The sequence below is a fragment of the Rhinatrema bivittatum genome, chromosome 1 (assembly GCF_901001135.1).
Source record: "Rhinatrema bivittatum chromosome 1, aRhiBiv1.1, whole genome shotgun sequence".
NCBI lineage: Eukaryota > Metazoa > Chordata > Amphibia > Gymnophiona > Rhinatrematidae > Rhinatrema > Rhinatrema bivittatum.
Window position 1 is genome coordinate 426,864,770 of NC_042615.1, and position 18,747 is coordinate 426,883,516.

The 18,747-nt window shown below is 43.6% G+C and overlaps 1 protein-coding gene across 8 annotated transcripts in view; it reads right to left on the minus strand.

The window, feature by feature from the left end:
• Positions 1 to 18,747, minus strand: part of TBC1D2 (TBC1 domain family member 2) — a 135,525-nt gene that overhangs the window by 72,280 nt on the left and 44,498 nt on the right. For all 8 annotated transcript variants that reach the window (XM_029603935.1, XM_029603925.1, XM_029603945.1 and 5 more), the window contains one exon: positions 7,608 to 7,744. In XM_029603935.1, the coding sequence (XP_029459795.1) occupies positions 7,608 to 7,698 (91 nt within the window). In that variant the 5' untranslated portion in view covers positions 7,699 to 7,744. The remainder of the gene's footprint in view (positions 1 to 7,607; positions 7,745 to 18,747) is intronic.

Sequence of the window (18,747 nt, forward strand, 5' to 3'; positions counted from 1 at the left end):
CAAAACTTTTAAGAAAAATCTAAAAACATGGCTCTTTAAAAAAGCCTTCACTAAAGAGTGTGGAGGGTAGAGAAAGAAAGTACAGGGTAATGCAGATGAGAATGAATTTACTCAATCCTACATTTAAGAAGTAATATCTCAAAGAGATAGTAACTCAATAATATACCTGGACTTGACCAACATTACTCAAATAATGATTTTATTTATGAAATTATAACCGAACTTTATTGGCACCTGTTAGAATGTAAGATATCCTACATTTACTTACCTTAGTCTATGTGCCTATTTGTAAACCGTTGCGATGGTATATAACTTAGCGACGGTATAGAAAAGTTTTTAAATAAACTATGATGAAAAGTTTAGAAAGAAGCTAGTTTGTAGCAAATCAGCAACTTGAGGAGTCAGGGATATAGACCTATGGCTCAGTGAGATGACTCGACAGCGGTCACAGTTCTTTCGGTCAGGGTCAAGTCTGGTTGGGACACACCAACCCGTGCCTGAGGGTTATGGGACAGAGCAGGGTGAGCTCTCTCCTACTCTGGGACCTAGAGCAGCAACTAAGATACCCTGTCGGCAGTTCAACAATGGCCAGTGTGCATGGATGCATGCCTGCAAGTTCAAGCACACGTGCTAGCTGTGGGAATGGGCACCCAGGCATGCATTGCCAAAAGAGAGCTCAAGGGCTGCCACGTCACCTGCAGCAGACCACTTAGAATTTGGATACCTCGGTATCTTCACCTGCAATGGGCCCACGGCTACGTGAATACCCAGATCCTAAGGCTGCATAGTTGTGATGGCTGAGTTATGTTTGGATTTAGAATGGCATGCAAGGGGCCAGAGGGCACATTTCAGGAAACAAATACCAAGTCTATGAAAGGAGAGAGAATTTTTTGGGGGTTTTCTTTTTTTACACTGGAAATCTCCAGGTTTGCTTCAATGCAGGTGGTGGCGCTGAGATGTGATTCAATTATGAGGATTGCCTGGGGCAGCACAGGCCAGAAGGCAGGCATCTCTTGGTTATTGGTATGGACATCCTAGTGTGCACCTTGCAGGATGCAGTGCAGGCAGCTCTATATATCAGGAATTTCAGCTGCAGTGCATGGGGGGAGATAGGACAAGCAAGGGTGCTGTTCTATCCCTTGGTGGGAGATGTTGCAGATCACAGGTCCGGCATGACAATGGCATTGACAGATGAATGTACAGGAACCTAAAGCCTCTCTGAATTAGGCCAGAGAGGTTGAAGTAATTTGAGCTGATTCAATTAAGAGCAGGGCCAGGATGGTCTGGCAGACTGTGAGAACGGTAAACACAAGTGCTGAAGCAGTTTGGTTGGTCTGGCAGGCTGCACGCATAAAACGTTGAAAATAATGGTGGACAGACATAGCCGGGTCTGATTGGCAGGCTATGTGCTCCCCGCCTCAGATGGGTCGATCTGGCGGGCATGCTGGTTACAAGCAGACGATTTAGGTTGACCAATTAATTGAGTGAATATATATATATATATATATTGTAAGCCAAACCATAGTCAGTTAGAATGCATTATGATGCGATTGTACTTTTGGTTGATAAAGCTGCAGCCTGAATTTTCCACAAAGAGACTTCCCACTGACTCTTACTGCATGCTCTATTTTATGTGGTAGTAGGCAAACAGAGGCACGCTGGACCGAACCCCTTGGTGCCCGCGTTATGTCCTCCCCCACAGTTCTGCAGCATGGAGCTCTCAACTCCCAATCTACAGGTGTGCAGGAGACGAGACTGAGGGTGCTCAAGCACCCACAGCACCCAGCCTATATCTTTAGGACAGGTATCTGTCTTGACTAGAGACTTGCCCCGCTAACTTTGTATGGGCAGCGCTGAATATTGTTGCTGTCCAAAGGGAAGCCGTGCCCCGAGAATGTCCCCAGTACCACCTCTTTTTCACTTGGGTAAATCCTGTGCATGCCCAGACAAAATCTTTATCTTTAGTAAGATGTATGAATCGCTTAACATGAATCTAAGTGGTGTACAAAAAAAAGCAATCATATTCGAAACGCACAGAATAAAGTTAAGCGGACAAACCCTTTGAATATCAATCTCCTGATGCCTATGTTTAGTTAAAATTAGCCACCTAACTTAAGGGTCTAGTTAAGGTGCCTACATTTCGTCATTCAGTTTTTTAAAATATTGGCCTCTGTACCTCTTAACTATAATTCAAATGTTAACATGCAAAGTGAAAATGTAGCAAACTTACCTTCAAAATATACTCAATCTATAAAAGGTTTTTTTTTTTCTTTTGACTGGCCAGTTTCCTTCTGCTGCTTTGGGCTTTCAGCTCAATCAGAACCAGCCTCTGCTGGGCTCTAGTACCACTGGAATTCATTCACAATTACTTGAGTAGTTCTACTCCTATTTTATATCCTTTCCCCACTTGCTCAGCCTAGTCATGACAGCAATAATGCTCAGCTGGGGGCTGTCCACCATGATCCCTGCAAGTGTGGGCCTTAGATTTGGCCACTAGATGTCACCATTGCACAATGACTGCGACTTCCTCCCCCTCCAAGAGGTTGTGAATGCTACCTCTACAGCATCCCCAGTTCCAGCCACATCATGGAACGGAAGACCTTAGCCAGGTCTTCTGTTCCATGATGTGGCTGGAACCTCTATACAGAAGAGGACTTTTTTTTTTGTTTTTTTTAAAGCCCAGCACTTCCTAAAAAGATTAAAAGACGGTAACACTATAATAAGAATTCAGTGAGCGATCTTTGTTTCAACAATGTACCTACTAAGAAACTACCTTATTCCAATACAGAGAACTTCTCATATGCTAGCACAAATGCAGGGCCATCCCTACTGTTAATCCCTACACTTAATTTCTTCTTCATCATCTTCTCCCATCCTTTCTTCTTACCTTACAGTTTGCCTACCTTCCCCTAATTTCCCAGTGCTCTCACCCCCCACCCCTCTCCACCCTCCCGTCCTTCCCCTCCCACCCACCCTGTCCCTCTACCCCCCTCCTCATCCAAACTCCTCACACTCTACCTTCCTTCCCCTCTCCCCCTCCATCTGCCATCCTCACTATGTCATCGCTGCTTAATGGATATTGAATTTATTGTTATATTATTATTTTATTTCTATTTGCATAGCTTGTTATTAACTTTTAATGTTATATTCCCTCCCTATATCCCACTTCTACCTCCCCTCCTCTCTTGTTCTATTTTTAACATGTTATAACTGTTCGATATAATTCTGTTCGATGTAAAACGCCTACCCAGGCGTCTGTTTGAGTTACACTGTGAACCGATGTGATATCCCTGATGAATGTCAGTATATAAAAATTTTAAATAAAATAAAATAAATAAATAAAATACTGTCTACTGTCCCCAGCCCATACTTTGATCCTCTCCCCCCGCCCCCCCCCCTCCCCTTCCTGTAGGCAGGAGGAAAAGAGCACTACTTTCCTGCAGCAATCTCCTCCTCTGCTAGCTTCAATCTGAAGTCTGAATGTATGGAGCCCCCTAAGTCTCACAGGACACATCAGCATCATCTCTTAATTCAAATTGAAGCTGGCAGAGGACAAAGCAGACACAGGCTGAAACACAATGCATTACAATGTTATCTGATCATAGACAGTTAAGGTGTAGAAATCAGACCTTTGGGTTGCTTTCGGCATTTGTGTGCCTATTCTGTGACTTCTTTCTGGTAGTAAAGCAGTTTACGACGGCTGTTAAAGTCACTTGTTTAAATATTTGTTAAGCGCACAGAGCAAGGGAACCTGAAACTCCAGATTTATCATCAGACAAAAGCAGTCCAAGTCTAATCATGTCACCTACATTCCAAGTGTGAAGGGGTGGGACTTCTGACAGGAGATTTGCCCACTGTTTCCTACGGTAAAATATGTTTTAGGTGGTAGGGTGACCAATTGCCCAGTTTTAGATCAGACAGTCCAGCTTTGCAGCTGGCTGTAGTGTGTCTGGTTCCTGCTATCCCATTCTCTGTTATCTTCCCAAGAGGAACCCTCGCACTTAAACTGAATAGAGCTGAACCGAGCTCCGCCGTTTAAGGGAAATACCTAATATTGGCGAATAATAAATGCTTTAAAGAATTTCTGTGCGCTACGATATAACACCGAATTTTAAAACAATATATAAAAAAAAGAAAACATGTTTTTGAGTGTTGGACAGTACACGACCAATGATTAAAAATGGCCCTTTAGCAGTCTAACGATGGAGCAGTAATGCCCAAAAACACTGCAGGGCGTTATGAAGGTCATCTATGAAACACAGAAGAAATTTATGAAGGCTGGGATTCTGATATAGCTCATATAGTTAATTTAAAGGCAATTTTGTATTGACGTCGTTCTGAATATACAATAAGCCTAATACCATATTTATTTATTTATTTATTTATTTAACGGTTTTATATACCGACATTCATCAATGATATCACATCGGTTCACAGCGAAACATGAAACTAGTGCCTGTGGCGGCGCTTTACATCGAACAAGTTTAACATAATACAATTAGAACATATTGAAACATAATAATTAGAGAGAAAGGAAAGGTAGGGGAAATAAAGCATTAATCTAAAATTAAAATAACATGAATACAAGAGGGTAAAAAAGAGAAAAAAAAGGAGGAAAAGTGACAGAAGAATGAAATTAGATTAATAAATTAGTGTAGGCAAAGATTGCAGGTATATACAAAATGTACAATTATAGGGAATAAAATGAAATAACAAATGTGAAGGGAAGGGGTGAGGAGAGGGGGGGAGAAGAAGGGGTAGGGAGGGAGTAGGGTAACACAGAAGGGAGTGAGAGGAGGAATGATGTATGCTTAGGGAGAAACCATATGGGTTCCAAGAGTCTTTTTTGAAGGGTTTTCTGGTTGGCACCATGGCAGTGCATGTAAATATAATATAATATGTTGTCATAAGCGATATTTTTAGCTCAGAAAACTGAATATTCCTTTATGCAAGCAAGGGGGAGGTACCCCCTGTCCTCAAATTCCCAGCCCTAGATTGTGGAAAAGCTGGCAACCCTATTTATGCAGTTGTATCACCTTTCGCTCCCTTTGACATTTTCCCTCCCGATTGTTGGCCATGCTCATTCTTTGCAGTTAAAAATGTGCAAAAGCCCAAGTCACTAGAGATTAGAGCAGCTGCTAAAGCATGTGCATTGCTACAGCAGAACAACAGTTTAATTTCAGTCACGCTGCAGGGGAAATGGCTTGTAAGCATGCAGAGAGATGAACAAAAAGCACACTTTCCTTTTCAATAAGCTTACCCAGGATCTACAGATTACCCTCTATGAAATGCACAGCACGGAAAACTTCCAAAGGGATTTGCCCGGGTTAAGCAGGAAAATACCCTGGTTTACAAAGTGCCTGCCCCTCAATAGCTAACAGGATGTGTGCTGCTTCACAGGACCTGTACTTTTAAACCACAGGGGAGAGGGTGCAGGCAAGGAGGCAAAGGATGTACAGAGATTTCACTTTGAAATCCCCAATGCACAGCTTACGCCGCATACTTTGTACCTGCTATAAAAAGCAGTCCCCGCTAAGCTCTCCAAAGGTTTTCTGATATTTCACGGGATCTCCCTTTTGAAAATTAGCTTGCAGGTTTGGGGGTAAAGCTGCCTGGGAAGTCTCAAAATTGCCTCCTTGGGGTGCAATTTTCAGCTATCCTGCAGAATTGAAAAGTGCATGGGCACTTTTAACACGCATCTTTGTAGGGAAAATTCTCCAACAGAAATTACTCATGTTGTTTTGCTTTGAAAAATCAGCAAGTGGAAAGTATGTGATTTTTAAAAGCGTCCGCCAACTTTGCCCCTATTTGCTGAGAGGGGGGGAGGGGCAGAGGGGCAAAACATTGCACGTGCATTTGAAAATCAAAATTGTACACACACTGTTTTTCTCCTGTGGCTAAAAGCATGCTGGCGGTGGAAGCCCGTGTGTGCTCTGAGGAGGGTTGTTCTCAGACAGGTCAGTCTGCCCCGGTAACTAGCTCCGGGGCGGGGTCATTTGAACACGGCCCGCACAAGTGCAAAGTTTGCGGGTGCTTTTTCCCAGCAGACATCGCACTAATTGCCAAAAGGAAAGCATGTGCATGCCTGATCTTTGAAAATACAACACCAGAAAATGAATTTGTACACACATACGCTTGCTGGCTTGTGTAGGGTGCTTTCCACAGCAAATACTAGAAATCTGAATTCTGAACTCTATTCCCAGGCAACATATCCTCTTAGGGTGGATAAGAGAACCCGCAAGAAGACCCTAGGGTACATACATTTATCTGCCCGTTTCTGCAGCTAAATCACGGTTTCAGCCAGGGAAACGGCTCTGTGGCGGTAATTTCATAACGCTGCACATAAGTAATCTGGCAAATACATGTGTACATTTTTATCCGTTTTCAAAGTGGGCTTGCATGCATCAATTCACTTCCAAAATTATCCTATGAAATGTATTTGCATGCATTTACACCAGCTAACACGTACAGCAGATATTTTTTTTTCAGGAAAATGTAGATGCACACTTTTTACAATTTGAAAGCCTCTGCGCATGTGGAAACCCCTCCCCAACTCAGCCCCCAGGAATACCTCCGCGCAGCCCAGGTAAATTTCTGTGTGAACAGGAAACACACGCGTAAGTTTATCCATGCATCGGAAGGGAATTTGTAAAAAGCCTTATTTGGGTCTAACTGGGGACATTTCAAGGCAGGACTAACTTAACCGGGATAACTCCAGAGTTATCCGAGTAAGCTACTGGATAAGTCCAGTCATGCTGGGGAGCAGTCCTGAAGCTGTCTGGTTGACTTTATCTTGATAACTTGGACTTTCTCCAGGTATATTCATCAGAATGCATCACCAGCTGTATGCCACTAAAGAGCCGAATAAAGTTACTTGCATGAATGGACCCCTACATTGAAAAGAAATAACCTCAGATACAACTGGTATCTGCTAATAATGCATGTATGCACAATAATTGCTTCTTTTAACTGTTTTTTCCCCCTCTCCAAAATACATTGGGCCAAATTTTTAAACTTATGTGCGGCGAAGATTTGTTCGCGCAACCCGGCGCAAACAAATCTACGCCCGATTTTATAACATGCGCGCGCTGCCGTGCACATATTATAAAATCAAGGGTCACCTTGCGCACGCCAAGCCCAAGGGGAGCCCCGATGGCTTTCCCTGTTTCCTCCAAGGCCGCTCCGAAATCGGAGCGGTCTTGGAGGGAACTTTTTTTGCGATCCCCCCCACCTTCCCCTCCCTTCCCCTATCTAGCCCACCCCCCAGCCCTAACTAAATCCTCCCCTACCTTTTGTTTCTGAAGTTACGCCTGCCTGAGGCAGGCGCAACTTGCGCGCGCTGGCTCACCATCCCCCGGACCTGCCCCCTTCCCGCCTCTTTTTCAAAGCCCAGGGACATACGCGTGTCCCGGGGCTTGCGCTCCGTGCGCGCAGGGGCAGGCAGGGGCAGCTTTTCGGGGGTTACGCGTGTAACCCTTTGAAAATCTGCCCCATTGTGCATAAAAAAATAAATAGCATGTACAGAGTTTTCAAGTTATCAGTCAAAAGTGTTGTGGGTTTTTTTGTTGTTTTTTTTTAAAGAAATACATGTTCCTCGCACACCACACCTGTGCTTTCTCCCTCCGCTTGTGCATTTCCTTCCTCCATCTGTTTCTCCGTGCTATCGTGGAATTCATCAACATGAAAAATGCTCTTCATATTGGCTTGTCCTGACCTGCTGGAACAGATGATGTGGACTGTGTTTCTGAAAATGAAAAATCACAGTGAGTCAGAGTCAGCCTCAGACAGACAGGAGAGCAGTCAGCAATGATTAAGTGCCTACTTAGTGCCTGGCATAATTATAGAACAACTGACTTCCATGGAAGCAGTGCCTGCAAATCTGTCACATGCATATTCATTGTGGACATTCTGAAAACCTGGCCTGTTTGTGGCTCTCGAGGACCAGAGTTAACCACCCCTGCTACAGGTGTTACCTCACTCCAACTAGATTGCATAGAATGTATGGTTAAGTGTCTGATAAATGATGGAGGGACTATGGGGAGGATCATAGTTGGTGGAGTTGCTCGTTATTGCTCAAAACGTATACAACAATTGGTGCAAATAACAATAGACTGGGAACCTAAAATATTTTTATTTATTTTGCCTGTGGAAGTAGCATTCAGGAAGACAAATCAGAGGCCTGATGTGCGAATGCAGCTAACTGGAGGAAGATGCCTGCTCTTATACAGAAGACTTGGAGATGTTTACAGGATGGAAAAACTCACAGCTATTAGGAGAGATAGACTTTCTGTTTTCAAAAATACAGGGCAACCCTTTGAGCAATGGGAAAGTCTGCAGGAACGCGATGTCTGAAGGGGGGGGGGTTTGTTCACGTTTTTTCATCTCATTATATCTTTATCTCTTGTTTAAATCTAAATCATATTATTGTTGTTGTTGTTGTTGTTTACTGATGGCATTGAGGAAGTCAATACATTTATAATAAAACTTTAAAAATTAAACACAACAGGGTTTCTTCCAATTCTTGTCAAAGGGAAGAATGTACCACTCAGTGTTCCACGCCCCCCAGGAGAACTGAACACTGGGTCAATTTTAGCATCACCCCTCTTGTCTGTTTTAGGACTTCTTGAATTGCTCCCCCACACTGCCCCCTCTCCCAATGTTGTCCCCAAGCCCTGCTGCCAGTTTGCTTTCAATGAGACAACTGTGGTCCATTAGGCTCATCCCAGCCAGGGAGGACACTGTTTGCCCATCCAGTCAGAATCATCCTGACTCATACTCCTCAGATTCTGCAGATGAATGACTGCATGTACCATGTGGTAGTAGTACCTGTCTGTAGTGGGCACTTTCAGTCTCTACTTGTATCCCACCTAGGTGGATTCTAGGTCCCTACCTACCAATAGCTTCTATATAACATAATACTGGCCTGGCTATTACAGTGGATGGAAGCATGCTAAAAGTATAAATGAGCTGACTGGTTACAATCATTTGCATAATTTCGATTTACCTGCAGGCTGAAAACAGCACCTCATTATGATTTCTTTTCGACATTAAACAAAGTTACCAAAAGGAAAAGGTCTACAAACAAATACAGAGCAAGAAGGGAAACAAGCACAATAGTGCTTTAAAAAGATTAAGATCTGCATGTTTAAATTTTCCTCTAAGTTTAGACAATGTGGCTTTGCTATGGTCATTTTGAGCTCCTCCCTGAGCCACACCTATGTGCATCAGGCCTCCAGTTCTGCACAATTCGGAAAGGTACAAAAAAATGATGCACCGAAGTTAATTCCCACAAAACAGAGCCAAACATCCTCTGAGCTGGCCCAAAACCAGGGCCCAAAACCAGGGCCTGAATATCTCCAGATATTCAGCGATTTGCACAACCAAAGAATTTTGCAGAAGAGAAGCCAAAGTCTGTAATCTGGGATGCCTATGGGGCTTAGCCTTGTGAGCTGCACATTCAATTCAAGCATACCTTCCAAAGTTAGAAGTATTAATCAACCAGCTCTAAACCGAAGAATTGTCATCATGTGGTATTTGGCAGCTTCAAGTTAACACATGCCAAAAGAGAGAAGCAAAATATGCAGCCCACGTTTTCTGCTGGGGGAGGAAGGGAGTGTGCAGAGCTGGTTCTTCCATTAGATGAACTAGGCGGTCACCTAGGGCACCAAAATTTTTTTTTGGGGGGGGGGGGGGTGTCAGAAAGCCTGGAAACCTCCAGGTGCCTACCCACCTTTAATGCACGGCACCATGCCTTGAATGGATGCTGGGGAGCCAGAGGAAGCTGGTTGGGAGGGGGGGGGTTGTGGAAAGCGAGAACGAGAGTGCTGGGCAGGTGAGGTGAGTACAGAGAAAGAGAGAGAGAGAGAGAAAGATGATTCTGGACTGGTTGGAGGTGGAGCAGGAGTGAGAATGCTGGGTAATGCAATAAAGAGAGCAAGGATTGTGGTGCTGCCGGTGTGTTGAGCAGGGAGAGAAAGAGGAGGCTGCGGGGTAGGAGAGTAAAGATGCTGGACAGGGGGCTAGAGAGAAGCTGGGCATTGTGGACAAGGGGCAAATGCAGGGAGGTTGCAGAGGGTAAAAGGAGAGGTGGATACTGAGCGGAGCAAGAGAGAGGGGGATGTTGTGCAACAGCTGCCACCAAAAGGTAGATGTGTAACTGTGGGGGGTGGGCACAAGATTGAAGGTTTGCTAGGGCATCTAATACCCTTTTTTTTAATTTAGATTTATATTTCACTTTTTGCACTTTTTTCAGCGTTTCAATCCACTGCTAAAATAAGAGAAATCATACAGTTCTAAAGGGCTATACATGTATATACAACTGATATATGTATCTTGTCATGAAGATCGGTATAGAAAAATGTCAAATAAATAAATAAATGTATAAAGGGCAAGATTTATCACACTCATCAAATAGCCTTTATTATGAAATTATGTAACCGAACCTTAATGGCACTTTATAGAACGTATTACCATATTGAATTACCAACATTACTATTTGTGCCTTTCTGTAAACCGTTGTGATGGTATATAACTTAACGACAGAATAGAAAAGATTTTAAATAAATAAATAAATCCCCAGAGGGCTTACAATCTAACAGGCCGATACAGTACAGTGCGCTCCGACACAGCGCACTGTTAGCCGGCATTTGGACGCGCGTTTTCGACGCGCTAGCTTTACCCCTTATTCAGTAAGGGGTAATAGCGCATCCAAAATGTGCGTCCAACCCCATCGAACCTAATAGCACCCGCAACATGCAAATGCATATTGATGGCCCTATTAGGTATTCCCGTGCGATTCAGAAAGTAAAATGTGAGCCAAGCCGCATATTTTACTTTCAGAAATTAGCGCCTACCCAAAGGTAGGCGCTAATTTCTCTGGACACCGGGAAATTGCACAGAAAAGCAGTAAAAGCTGCTTTTCTGTGCACCCTCCGACTTAATATCATGGCGATATTAAGTCGGAGGTCCAGAAAGTTTAAAAAAGTAAAAAAAAAAAAAAAATAATAATAATAATTTGAAATAGGCCCGTGGCTCGCGGGTTGAAAACCGGACGCTCAATTTTGCTGGCGTCCGGTTTCCGAACCCGTGGCTGTCAGCGGGCTCGAGAACCGACGCCGGCAAAATTGAGCGTCGGCTGTCAAACCCGCTGACAGCCGCCCCTCCTGTCCGAAAAGAGGCGCTAGGGACACACAAGTGTCCCTAGCGCCTCTTTTTACCGCCGAGCCTAATTTAAATAAATGTATTTACTGTATCGCGCGCACAGGAGAGTGTCCTGAGCGTGCGCTCGCCCGCTCTCCCGCGATACTGTATCGGCCCGTAAATTTGTAGCTGTGGCAATGTAGGGTAAAGTGACTTGTCCAAGGTCACAAAGAGCAACAGCAGGGCTGGTTCTGGGCGGGTGAAGAAATGCAGCAATAATTTATGCAACAGCAGACTACAGCAGCAATCTGCACTAATGTTTCTTTGCTTTCCATTACTAGATTTTATGGCTTAGTAACCTGTACAATCATGCTTTAAAAAAAGAAATAGAAAACGCTGAGGTTGATATTCAAAAACCATTTAAAGACGAGTTGTCTGGATAATTCGGGGGCATTCCAAGGAGGCACGAAGTTAGCCGTATAAATTAACCGGTTAACTCCGATATTTGGAGTGTAATCCGGCTAACTCTGGTCATGCCGCTGACCTGTCCTAAAGTTAGTCGGATAAACATCTCCAGCTAACTTTAAGATAGCTGAGTATATTCAGCGGTGTGACCACACCGCAGAATATGTCTTGCTAGTTAGCCAGATAAGTTTATCCAGCTAACTTTAGGACAGGTCAGCGGCATGACCAGAGTTAGCCGGATAACACTCCAGCTAACTCTGGCTAACACTCCAGCTGAGCCACTCAGTGGCGGGATCTTGCCCCCATTATGACTAACCATCTACCACACATGTAGAAGAGAACAGCAAAGGCCCTATTTATTAAGCATTTCTCCCATATTTATTTTTCATTTAGATACCATCCTCCCATAGACACAAAATGGAAGAAAACCTTAAGAACATAAGCCCCCTAAGCAAGCTGTACCATACGGAATGAGGTTTGAACTGGCTCATATCTTCATATTTTATTATATAATTTGTTCTATTCCTCTGTCTCTTATCTTTCACTGCCACCCTCAACTCTCACCAAAACAGGAGATGAGCTAAAAAAAAAAAAAAAAAAGAAAAAGAAAGGGATCAAGTCTAATAAGGTACTACAAATCAAAAAGTTTATTTTTTTATACTTAAATACTGCACCACCAGCTAATGGACGTCTCTTCCTCATATTATTTTTGTTTCTTTTTCTTCCCTTTTGTGCAATTCTTGTACATCTGCAGGAAGCTGTTGCATCAGCCACAGTCTCCAGAGTGAGAGGAGACAATGACATACTACACATCAAGAAACTCCGGGCTGATACAACTGCACACATCCACATTGTCTCATGGGCTCACTTCTCTTCTCCATTATCACTCCTAGCGAGGAAATGATTCCAGATGGACTAAAATTACTTAACCAGACACCATAGAACAGGGGTGGCTAACTCCGGGCCTTGAGAACCACAAGCAGACCAGGTTTTCAGGATATCCATTCAAGGTAAAAAGCCTGCGAAGGTGTCAGTTGGACCATTATAGATGATCAAGGGGTAAAAGGAGCACTTAGGGATGACAAAGCCATAGCAAAGAGACTAAATGAATGTTTTGCTTCAGTTTTCACTAAGGAAGAAGTAAGAGAGATACACGTGCCAGAAATGATATTTAAAGGTGACGATTCAGAAGAACTGAAACAAATCTCAGTGAATCTGGAAGATGCACTTGGGAAAATTGACAAGGAGTTGCAAATCACCTAGACCAGATGGTATACATCCCAGAATGCTGAAAGGAATCAGAAATGAAATTGCAGACCTGCTATTAGAAATTTGTAAACTATCAATAACATCGTCTACGGTACCTGAAGATTGGAAGATTGCCAATGTAATGCCAATTTTTACAAAGGGATCAAGGGGTGATCCAGGAAATTAAAGACCAGTGAGTCTGATGTCTGTGCCAGGCAAAATGGTAGAAACTATCATAAAGAACAAAACTGCTGAACATATATATAAGCATAGTTTAATGAGACAAAGCCAACATGGATTTAGCCAAGAGAAGTCTTGCCTCACAAATTTGCTACAATTTTGAGGATGTAAATAAAAATGTGGATAAAGGTGAGCCAGTTGATATAATATATCTGGATTTCCAGAAAGCATTTGACAAAGTCCCTCATGAGAGACTTCTTAGGAAATTAGAAAGTCATGGGATAGGTGGCAGTATCCTATTGTGGATTGCCAACTGGTTAAAAGATAGAAAACAGAGAGTAGGGCTAAATGGTAAATTTTCCCAATGGAAAAGATGAATAGTGGAGTGCCTCAGGGATATATTCTGGGACCACTGCTTTTTAATGGGCTCTGACCTACGGCCCGCAAATGTGCAGTAGAGAGCATGCATGCATGGAGCAGAGCTCTGCCCGATGTGCCGCACATGCACGGGTGACAGAACACGCCAGTCACAGCGGGGGGGGGGGGGGGGGGGGGGGGAGCAGCGGCAGGCGGTATCCGAGCGGCAGGCGGGCCAGCAACGAGCCCCGTGGTGAGGCGAGCATGTGAGAGAGACCCCCAGAGAGCACGTCGGGCCGACAACTTGAGCCCGTCCGTCCATTGCCGGGGAAGGGACAGCAGTGAAAAGTTGGGCTGACAACAGCCTGAGCCTGTCCCTCCGCCACCACCGATGCCACCGGGGAATGGGTTAGGGAGGAGTCCATTAACCATTATTCAATTAGAGCTGCAGAAATCCACTGCTTATTCTTGGGATAAGCAGCTTGAAATCTATCTACCCCTTGGGATCTTGCCAGGTGCTTATGACTTTGCTTGGAAACAGAACACTGGGCTTGATGGACCTTTGGTCTGACCCAGTATGGCAAGCCTTATGTTCTAATATGCATAAGACAGATTTGCATATAATGGAAGCAGTGTGTGCCAGTCTGTCTCATTCATATTTACTGTGGCAATCCTGAAAATCCAACTGATTAGATTGCCTCCAGGAGAGATTTGGGAAACACTGATGCAAAACCTCCACAAGCATTTAAAAGCCTGATGCTTTTCACAAGCTTATGAGTTGTGAGCAGTTTAGGTTAATTAGTCTTGTCTTTAATGATGATGATAATAATAATAATAATAATTTTAAATTGTTTGATTTTTATGTAATGTATTTTAGTTGTGTTTTAAGTTGTTTATATGAACTTGTTGGATTTTATTGTATAATGCTTTGATGACACTGTATCGAAGGGCGGTCATTAAAATTGAATAAATAATCTTAATAATAATAGAAACTAACCTCCTTGCCTCGTTTTAACATCCTCGTTCGACCTCAAACTATGCTGTACTGTTCCCACTCACCAACATCGCTACTACCTTTTCTTCCATTTCTCTCTCAGGCTTCTTCTTTTTGTTTTTGTTTTTTTTAACTGCTTAATTTTCATTTTTATCTTTAAATTTAATAATCATAACTGTTACAATGCCAATCATTGAGAGAGATAATAACAGCATATCCAATAACTATACATTTAAACAACTTTTGAACACAACGCTCACAAGGTCTTTGGGGGGAAAAAAAAAAGGTCCCTGTGCAGAGCAATCACGCTTAAATCAGTGTTACCACAATTTGTCAGGACTCTGAGATTTTCAAGTAGAGTTCGCCATCACGGATTGTCTGCAGTTGGTATTAAGTGAGTTAATCGCAGGATATGCCAATCTGCAGCTAGAAAAGGAAGATAGGGCATCCGCATTAAAACAGCGCATCACAGACCGCCATTAGCGCTGCAAAACATGTATAATTCCGCCTTGCATAAATACCAGCAATGGTAAACGATAGAAAGTTATGCCAAGACAGTAGTATGAGACTGAGTGTGAGCACAGCAATTATCAAAATTTTATAGAAATTAAAATCTTTAGGCATCACACACAGGAACTATGGCTTAAATAGATTGTACCAACCCTGAGGTAAGACTCAAGGGTGTTCCAACAAACCTAGCTGCCCCTTATCCTTGGAATCTGTTATAAAAGCGCTGAGCAAGGAACCGAAAGAGTTCCCAATAAAAGGTTGAAAACAGTCCCTCCACTACTAGAGCAAAAAAAGAAAAAAAAAAATAGAAAAAAAAAAGAGTCTGCCATTGTTGCTCCAAAATGGTAAATGTTATGCTCGGGCTTGTGGACCCTTGGCCGACGGGAGGATGGTATACCTTTCGGAGGGTCCGTAGGTTCTCTCGTCGGGTGGCGAGGCAGAGCAGGAGACAGGACCAGCTGACCCTTGGCACTGGAGACTGAGGCAAGTGCGAAGGCAATGAAGAGACGGGATGAGACGCTGTGTCTTCACCACTGGAAGTCTGTGGTCCCCCCAGGAGGAGCCCGTAGGGACCCAGACCGCTGGGATTTAGGTGGACCTTTGAGAGGTCAGGTTATGGTGAAAGGCTGACTGGAGCTTCACCCTGGAAGCCCGCGGAGCCCGTAGGGACCCGGGCCGCTGGGACTTAGGTGGGCCCTTGAAGACGGTAGTCTTGAAGAAGTCCTAGGTCGGGTGCCAGAGGGTCGTCGCTCACCAGTCCGAAGTCATATACCAGAGAATCACCACTTGCCAATCCGAAGTCAGGAATCGGGAACGTCAAGACGGAACAGGAACAAGATCCAAGGCTTAAAGACTCACCGAAGCAAGCAGACTAGACAGCGCTAGTGGACGTTGCCAAGTCGCTGGATGAGCAGAGGAAGCTGCCTTTTATACTTCCTTTGGTCTGCCTGATAAGAGAACAGGTGAAGGCATTTAAAGGGATTAGGTTCCTTTAAATCAGTGGAGGAGGCGCGGCCTCGCACCTAAGGATGGCGGCGGCCATCTTGAATCTCCCCCGCTAGACGCTGCGAGGGGGGAAGCAGGATGGCTTCCTCTGCAGCGAGCAGGATCGGAGGCCGTGCGGGCACGGCGACCCGAATCGGAGCCCTCCCCCGGGGCTCCCACGGCGAGAGAGCGCCGCGAATCAGGTAGGGGGCCGCGGTCGTGGAGCGCCACGGCCACAACAGTAAACGTGAATATGAGCTTACATGAGAAAAATGAACAGTCCCAAGACCACAGGAACGTATTCAACACGGGCTCAAAAATAGAATTTGAAATAAAACATTGTAAGTCACCGCATAAGATTGAATATAAACAGTCTGGCTCAAAAACCAGCAATGGTAATAGTGAAAAGTTACTCAGTCAGTTTTCAGCTCCGCCACAACCAGTTTTGCAGGTTCCACTTCTGAAAAAGTGTGCTCAGTCCCTCCATGTCGAATCTTTAGGGTAGCCAGGGAAACAAGTTGAAAGCGAATGTTCTTCTTATACAGGTCAGTACAGATTGGGCTGAATAATTTGCGTTTCTGGACTACCTGCGCTGAAAAATCTTGGAATAGACGAATTTCATTATTTTGATACTGAAGCTTCTGTAGTTTTTTATAGGCTTGTAATATTTTTAATTTATGATTCCAATTCAAGACCTTGGCGATAATTAATCTCGGTCTTTGGGCCCCAGCTTCTTTTCTACCAAGTCTGTGAACTCTTTCAATGCGGATAAGCTCAGACACATCCTGGAGCTGTAGTGCCTCCGGCAGCCATGTTTCAAGAAAGGCTTCTAAGTTTTGAACTCCCATGGTCTCTGGGAAGCCTGCCAGACTAATGTTATTTCTTCTTGCCCTGTTTTCTAAATCGTCAATTTTTTCAGCCTGGGCTCCCATTAATTTTTCTAAAGCCATTATTTTGTGTGAAAGGCTTGCGGAGCCATCCTCTAGACCTGAAACTCAGCCCTCCACATGTTCTAACCGTGGTCGGAATTCGGCGAGCACTTCTCTTATTTCTTTAAATTGTGAAGAGAGCTCATTAAATCGACTGTCTAATGCCAGAACTACTGCATTGGTAACATTTAAAGTTATTTCCTGTTTCTGGGTAGTCATTATATTAGAAGCGGGTGAAAGAGGTTGTCCCAGAGGGTCCGCCATTTTGACTCCCATGTTGGCAGATTTTTCTTTATCTTTCTTCGTTCCCTTTATGGGCATGCCTTTCGTCAATTTTAACATGAATTTGTCTATCGACATGTAGTTATTTATACCTGGGAGAGAGCAGTACAATCAGAACTGAGATGCTGGCGATGGATGCTGAATCAGGAAAGCGGGGCACGGAGCTGAATCAGGAAATGTCTGCTCAGCTTCACCGCATCACATGATCCCCTGTGGAAAAGGCATTTGACCGTGTGAATTGGGACTACTTATTCTCAGTATTGCAGAGATATGGATTCCATGGGAATGTGTTAAATAATATTTCATTGCTATATTGGCAGCCGCAATCCATTATCGTGGCTAATGGCCTGATGTCCGCTCCCTTTGAACTCAGGAGGGGGTCCAGCAGGGATGCCCCTTATCCCCGTTACTTTACATTCTTTCGCTGGACCCTCTGTTGCGGGCAATAGATGCCGACCCTGAGATAAAGGGTTTAAGGGTGGGAAAAACACATTTCAACCTTGTGGCATTGCTGATGATGTATTAGTTTTTTGTGGTGAACCCCATTATCTCATTGAGCAAGGTATTGAAATTACAAACCCAATTCAGCCAATTCACTGGTTTGAAAATAAATCGAGATAAATCAGAGGCTACAGATGTCACCGGTCAAGTTCAAACAAATTGGCCGGGGGGGTTTCCTTTAAGATGGGTTATCTCTGAAATGAAATACTTGGATATTCATATACCGACAGACATTAGACATATATATGAAGTTAATATTCACCCTTTACTCGCCAAGGCAAAACAAAAATTGAAAGACTGGGAATCTCTGCCATTATCATTATCTGGGCGGATCCAACTCTTCAAAATGATAGAACTGCCAAAGTGGCTTTATGTTATGCATATGCTACTCATCTGGATCCATAAACCACACATTACTGAACTGCACACCTCACTCCGGAGCTTTCTTTGGCGTCATAAGAAAGCAAGGATAGCATTGGTGACATTGATGCAACCATTGTCTGAAGGAGGCTTAATGTGTCCCAATCTTCATCTATACAATGTCACCAATCTTCTGTGCTATCTCAGAGAATGGATAGGTCCCACCGATATCTTCACACCTAAGGTCTTGTTGACAAACTGGTGTTAATCCACTTGCTATTGGAAACCTGTTGACGGCGCCGAGGTCTGCATTACCATTACAGATCTGGGAATTTCCATATATAGTAGCTTGCCGCAAAGTGTGGAAGCGCCTATGCACACAGCTTCGCACGTCATGGAGGATATATAGCAACCATGTGCATCCAGATGTTGAGGAACTTGTAAGTGGAACTATTTTTGCTGTCTGTTTGTCTCCTAATACCAATGCACTTAAACTTAAACACCCCTACTGAAAAGATTTTATGAGAAGGCTCTGCGACCATGAGAGGTCCATTAAGGATTTCTATGCAACATTTACAGCCATATGGTAAATTACTAAAAAGGTAGGAAGCATGTAAAACCATCAACTTTAAAAAAAAAAAAAAGCCTGGAAATAATTTTGTTGCACAGCTTCACAGTTTGAGTCTGATGATGATTTTTTAGGTTTCACAGAAAACAAAATAAATGATAAAACAAAACTAAAACAGAAATTATTTGACAATGTTAGAGCTACAAAGTGAAAGATGCATTGAAATCACT